Raw genomic sequence first — 7,063 nt, forward strand, 5'->3', positions numbered from 1 at the left:
AGGAAAGAAGAGTAGTTCAACTCTCAGCTGACAACATGGAAGCATTTAATTCTGGGAAGTGCTTGCACAGGGGCTATCATCTCTGGCCAGAAACTGCATTTTTGAAAGCACTGACCTGAATTGTGGGGCAAACATCTTCCACTCCAGCAATTGGTGCTGATTGGTTAATAAGTGCCTGTCATTATTCATAACACAGTTTCTAAGTTCTTGGCCTGCCCTGTTTACTTTGCAGAGTAGGAATGAGGTGGTGTGAAAGAGAGATTGGTGCTTGTGGGGCGCTTCAGAAAAGATGTCTGGGAGAAGGGGAAAGGACTGATGCAGGATGTCAGGGATCTCTAGTAACACAGAGGGTGAAAAGTATGCATTAAGATGGGGAAGAAAAGCATGAACGCCATATTGCCTTATGGCTGGGCATTTGGGACATCTGTGTTTGTCACTGGTCAGATACTATTTCTTGCTGTTTATACTGGGGCAAACAGAATTTGTGAATTCTTATCATAGGTTTCAGACATCAGAAGTTGTAACACTGTTGTAATATTTTTGACCTAGAAATTTATGCCCTTTAGTCTATATTTCAGAAAGACATGTAAGAAAGTCTGTCCCTTTGTCCAAAAAGTAGAAAATCAAGGGAATAATTATGTGCCTTACTGGTTTTTAGTGTTTTACGGGAAATTAGAAACTAATTTTGTCCTCAGAATAAGAAATAGATACACAAACTAGAAATAGATACATGTGGAGTGAACCTTTGTCACAGTCTAAGTCCAGTAGTTAAATACAGTGTTCATGACCAGTGTGCTCAGCTGATGACTAAAGGCCGTATGGCTCTTTAAGCATATACAGTTTCTCCATTAGATACATCAAAACTGCATTTATTGTTGAACATCTGGGCTACTCAGCACACATGCTTGTGCCTGTGCCTTGACATTATTATTCTCTGTTTAGCTTGCCTCTTGGTCCCAATCATTTGAGTCTTTATAAACTGGTATTCTAAGAACAACAGCTGGAGGTTTTGTTTTTTGTTCTTTCAGTAATGCAGATGAATGCTCAGCTAAGTTACAGCTGCTTCATTATCTCAGGTAGATGTTGGCTACTTGGTTACCCTACAGCACAAGATTTAAACTTCTAGCTGAGCATTTCCTGCTTGCTATGTCAGGTGACTTAGAAGTTCCTGACATCTGTGATTCTGGAGGGAAGGTAGCCCACATGTGTGAGTGTGCACACAATTAATTTTTCCTGTTTGTTTTGTATGGAACCTCTGTGCCTGGCGCAGGATTGGTTACCCTGTTGTCTGCTGTCTCTTAAGTATTGAGGTTCTGGCACAGACCTAGGTCTCAAGCACATGTAATCTACACACACTTTTGAGCCATCAAATGTGTGAGTAATACAGGAATTGTTTTAAATTACATAAGCCATTGAAACCCAGTTTCTTTTGTGTGTTTATAGTGAAAAATAAGATCAAATATCGAGCCAGTGCCTGCATTAAAATACAGAAGACTATTCGTATGTGGCTTTGCAAGAGAAAGCACAAACCACGGTAAGAGGATATACCTTGGTTGAAGAAAATGGATTTTTATATATTTTATTGTTAATGTAAAGAGGAGATTTACTGTGCTTAACTAAATACATCAGAAGTCCCAGAATGATACTAAGTACGACTCAAAGAGAATTTGAGAGGTGCCATGTTCCTTCTCTCTGTCCCAAGGATGAATAGATTAATCTGAACCCTTCCTAAGAGACAGTTGTTTAGATCTTTGTTCATAAAATCCTTCAGTGATGGACTAGTTATTAAAAATCTTCAGTTAAGTCTCTCTAAATTAAATTTAAACTTAGTAATTTTTGTCCTTTACCCATTCACACTTTCTTTAATAAGCCCCATTTCTTTTTTTATCATAAAAACAGTGTTCTGTTTTGTCTGCTCTTGAAATTAAGTAATTCCATTAGCTTTAATCTGACTGTGTGGAATACTGTTGGAAAAAAACGCTTTCATCATTAGGCTCTACTGATACCTTTTTGTTCTTTGATAGAGATTCAACTCTCTGTTCTTTAATACTGAGGTCCTTATAAAATCTTTTATTTTACATCCTTTGATAGTTGTGTTTCATTTTGTAGCTTGGCATTTCTGACCATGTCTCTATATTTTTAAGCTGTTTTGTACTTCTCTTTAATGATTTGATTTAGTTTCTACTTTTTGTGTGTTGTTTTCCTGAATCCCAGTTCAGTTATTTCATTCTAGGAAGACTGTCTCTGCAGAGCTGTAGCTTGTATGTGTGGCCTTCAGTATTGTTTTTTTTAAAAGGTCCATTTTTTCTGGTCTCATTGTTCTGCCAGCTTTTTTTTTTTATTTTTGTTTTTATTTCCTGTGGGATCTAGTCTGGGTTCCTGGCTGTGTAGTGAATTTTTATCCGATTCAGTCCCATTATTGCTCTTTGAGTAAGTGGCACAACTTAACCTTTATCCACTCCAGTCAAGGTTAATGAAAATAAACCAACCAACTACATTAATTCTCAAAACAAAAATGCATTTTTCCATTTTGAGTCAGTGTCTGCCTAATCAGCTGTAATTATTGTTTGCGAAACACTTCGTTGCTTAGTTACTTTGTGTGACAAAGTTTTAATTTCAAAAAAAGAGGGTAAGTTTTATCAGAAAGCACAACTTGTCTCCTCTATCTGCCTCTTTAATATGAGTCATTAGTGTTAGTTTAAAAAATATAATCTTGTAAAAACATCCCAAGGTACAAGTAAACTGTCTCACCTTCACAGCATTGATGGCCTGATAAAAGTGCGTACCCTGAAGAAGAGACTTGATAAGTTTAATGAGGTAGTAAGTGCTCTGAAGGAGGGGAAGGCAGAGACAAGCAAGCAAGTCAAGGAGCTGGAGCATTCTATTGATGCTTCAATGACCAAAATTAAGGTATGGTAACAATCAGAGAAGTAGTGTCATATTACTGGAATATTTTTTAAAAATTTAAAGTATAAGGCAAATGTATTTTTCTTACCGGAAAAGCTGTTTTAATATAGAGTTCTTAATTTTCAGAGACAATGGGTAAATCCTGTTTCAAATGACTTGGGAATGTACTGAAGTGAGTCCTTATACTGGATGAGTGATCACTTAGACTGATATTATTATCTGTTTTTCAAAATTGGTAATGGAGAATTTAAAGCAAAATTGCACATTGATATTGTGAGACAAGTGTTGTTAATATTTTTCTTTTTGCTTTCAATATTTCAATAATGCATATTAGCAATATTTTAAATTGATCAGGGCTAAAGTGTACAACCATTCACCAAAGAGTGAAGAGATTTATGTTCCAGTTATAAGTTTTTGTTTTTCAGACTTGGTAGTAAAATTACATCAGCTTGCTGATTATTCTTCAGTTACTGTAGTTCTCAGTTTCTTACCACAGTCACACAGACTAAATGAAAGCACACAGGCATTCATTAATAGAAAAAATTTGATGTCATGAATTTATGTGTCATGCAATGTTAGAGTTTTCTTAGCATCCTATATTAAGAATTTTCTATGTAAAATCACAGTTGAGAAGATGATGGAGTTAACCTGTCAACTTGTAGTTCTCTTTTCTAATAAAAATAAGATAAATTTGATGATCATACACCCTCAGAAAAGGTCAGCAAACACCCCATATTGCAGTTTTATTAGTTTATCTAAATTTTAATTGTAAAATGAAATGAAATTGTAGCTATCAATGAGCCTTGAGAACATATGTAGCCAGAGCTAATGTTTTAAGTATTTTCAACCTGTTATTTGCTAGTCACAGAACAGTCTTAATACTTTTTCTGAGTGCTAGCACACATACTAAGAGAAACTATTCTCTGCTATGTGACATAAAAGAGCTGTAAGTAACCAAAAAATGCACATAGGAGGCCTTAGTTTTCATCTTAGCTTTGTGAGAATTAATTTGTGTTGCTTGAAACTGCAAGGTTTAAATATAAAGGCATGTTTTAAAGAGAAGTCGTGTTTAATTTCAGTGATAAAATGAAGATTACTTTGCATGTTTTACATAAGAGAGGAGAGTAATGGATTTCCAGGATTTTAGACAGGGAGAGAAGGATGGGCTTAAGCTTCCTCACCCTGAAGTGTGTGTATATAATTTAATTATACCACTTCATGCTCTCATTTTACTTTGCATTTTTTCAATATGCATTTTTAAAAAGCAAATTACAAATGTGAAAGAATATAATCCTCTTTTATTACTTCATTTTGCAGACCACTTTAATGACTAGGGAACAGATACAGAAAGAATATGATGCTCTAGTTAGAAGCTCAGAGCAACTTCTCGGTGCACTGCAAAAGAGGAAGCAGCAAGAGGAGGAAGCAGAGAGGCTACGACGCATCCAGGAGGAAATGGAAAAAGAAAGAAAGAGACGTGATGAGGAAGAACAACGACGAAGAAAGGAAGAAGAGGAAAGACGTCTGTGAGTTTTGTATAAGTTGCTGGTTATAGAATCAGAAGAAAACAGGAAAAGCACTTTAATGAGGTTGCTTCCAATACTCCTGTGCTTAAGGAGAATCACCTGGATTGTACTCCTGGTGTGGAGTGTTAAAAAAATTTTCTTTCCCAGTGATTTATAAGGTAAGTTTAGTCAGAACAGAGTATGGAAGAAATTATAGGATGCAGTTTGAAATACAAATGGACTTGGAAAGTTTATTGACTTCACATGTAGTGGTCCTGTCATCAGGACTGTCCTGACTTCTGGATTACCATTCAGTTTAATGAAAGGTGCTTTCCTGTCTCTAGTTCACTTGCATCATAATAACACGTTTTCATTTCCTCCTCTTTTGTAATAGGAAATCTGAGATTGAGGCCAAGAGAAAACAGGAAGAGGAAGAGAGGAAAAAGAGGGAAGAGGAAGAAAAGCGTATTCAGGTGAGTTTTTTAGTTGCGTGGGGGTCTTGGGTATTTTATTGTTGTTGTAGGGTTTAGTTTTGGTTTTTTTAATATTTTTTTTTAAATCTCTTTCATGGTTTAGGTATTACATTGCTGCTAATGGCTTAATTTTAGAAATGTGTGTATCAGAGTCATTCAGCAATGTTGCTTTAGTAACAAAAGTAAGGTGAAAATGCCATGATTAGAGCATCCAAAGACAGACCACCTATTTCTAGTCCATATGCAAGTTCAAGTCTTCTGAAAAGAGGTGCATTTTTTTTAAAGGGTCTTTTCAGTTATTTTAAAGTTAACAATGTTAGTCTTTGAAGTTTTTGCAGATGTTTCATGTCAGGCAGGTTTAGCGCTGTCACACCTGAACTCAGGCTGTGTCATGTACCAGTTTAACTGTAAACACTTTCAGAATACTGGTAATAATGAAATGATACAGAACAAATACATGCAGTTAAAAGCCTGCTCCTTGACCCTTCCCCCTTGATTCCTGACACTTCTTACTGATCCCATCATGAGCTCTCACTCTGAGGTGTGTTTGCCCCCTGTACCTTTGTTATGCTTTTGTCTAGGAGCTTGCCTGGTTGAGCTGGGAGAGCAGTCTTGGGAGAAAAAGTTTCTCAGCAAAGGCAGTTGTAGCAAGCACAGGGCACTCCTTGCATCATACTCTTACTGGAACTAAGAGAGAAATTATAGGTTAGATTGATGAAAAATTAATCTTTCGTGTATTATTTCATCTTGTCACTTGTATCAGAATAATAAGCATCACCAAGCTCGCAGAAGCTAAACAAAAAAAGAATAAGCTGCTATTTGGCTACTCCCTAAATCATTGCTTGGAGATCATTGCAGATGTGCCTAATGTTTTGTGAGAAATTCATGGAATAAGTTTCCATTCAGGGACAGTTTAAATGTATTAAACTATGTCCACTGAGTAAACAAGATGGCCTCTTGCCAAGAGGTTTAACAACTTGGTCTGCCAGCACTATAAGCATCTCTAGGGATTGTCTTTGTTTCTTTGTTTCTGAGATGTGGATACCTGTGATGCAGAATGTAAATTACACTTTCACTTAGAAATACTTTGTTTGGATACAAAGCAGATATGTAATCCATAAGGGTATTTCTTTCTTCTACATACTGTTAATTACTCATCATCTTTTCTTCTAGTGGTTTTTACTATCAACTAATCTAAAATGAGATTCATAGGTTAAAGTCACTGGTTTTAGTAATGAAAATGCATGATGATGAGTGCAAAGTGACTTTGTCTTCTTTGTTGACTTTTGGGCATCAAGAAAGGCACTGCTAAGACTTGGTCTGTATGACTTTCAAAAGGATGAATTGGATGGTTGCATTTTACTTACTGTGTGTGCAAGACCTTTGTTAAATAATGTTAGGCTGGAATTACAGTTTTGCTGTGCAGAAGCAGTATATCTGGATTGCTTCTGCATTGCAGCAAGTTGGAATTTTGCCATTTGCTTAAAATCAAAGCTAGATCCACAGAGGCTTGCAGTGTTGTTTCTCTTGATCCCTTTTCGAAAAGAACCATGGACCTATATGCAAAGCAATGCCTAGTCCTGTAATGCCTAGTGCAGAATATCAGGGTAGTTTTGTGTTAGTGCTATGGAGAAGTAACTGTATTGCTCTGGATCATCGTTCTAAAAAATTCCATAATAACTAACAAAAAGCTCCGTGTGTTTTTTAAATTGGGACTTTAATTTGAAAAGGTAATATCAGTGGTAGAAAATGAAGTTTTGATAAGCTATATGAAAAACAGGAGGCAATCTGTAGGTAATTTGGAATTTTTTGGGTCAAAATGAATACTAATGCTGTTATTTTTCAGTTTTGTAAATTTTACATGTTTTGAAAGCTATAAGTATACTACTTGGCATATTTTTCTAATAATTTCCTTATGTAGCATATTGGGTTTGATTGGATAAGGCTGATGGTGTGTTTTTATTAAACAGGCTGAAATTGAGGCTCAGCTTGCTAGAGAACGAGAAGAGGAAACCCAGCACCAGGCAGTGCTTGAACAGGAACGTCGTGATCGTGAACTTGCAATGAGAATTGCCCAGAGTGAAGCAGAACTCATCAGTGATGAGGCTCAGCTTGATCTAGGATTGCGCAGGTACGGGGTTAAGTAGTGAAATTTCTCTTTATTTTTATTCTTCCGAT

At 36.2% G+C, this 7,063-nt stretch overlaps 1 protein-coding gene across 1 annotated transcript in view; it reads left to right on the plus strand.

Annotated features, from left to right (window-relative positions):
- The window catches only part of MYO6 (myosin VI), a 78,995-nt gene that overhangs the window by 55,320 nt on the left and 16,612 nt on the right, over positions 1–7,063 (plus strand). Inside the window, exons 23-27 of the mRNA XM_010003572.1 lie at positions 1,444–1,534; positions 2,760–2,910; positions 4,225–4,433; positions 4,807–4,885; positions 6,856–7,016. Coding sequence (XP_010001874.1) covers positions 1,444–1,534; positions 2,760–2,910; positions 4,225–4,433; positions 4,807–4,885; positions 6,856–7,016 — 691 coding nt within the window. The remainder of the gene's footprint in view (positions 1–1,443; positions 1,535–2,759; positions 2,911–4,224; positions 4,434–4,806; positions 4,886–6,855; positions 7,017–7,063) is intronic.

Source organism: Chaetura pelagica, unplaced genomic scaffold (assembly GCF_000747805.2).
Source record: "Chaetura pelagica isolate M959 unplaced genomic scaffold, ChaPel_1.0 scaffold150, whole genome shotgun sequence".
NCBI classification, from domain to species: domain Eukaryota; kingdom Metazoa; phylum Chordata; class Aves; order Apodiformes; family Apodidae; genus Chaetura; species Chaetura pelagica.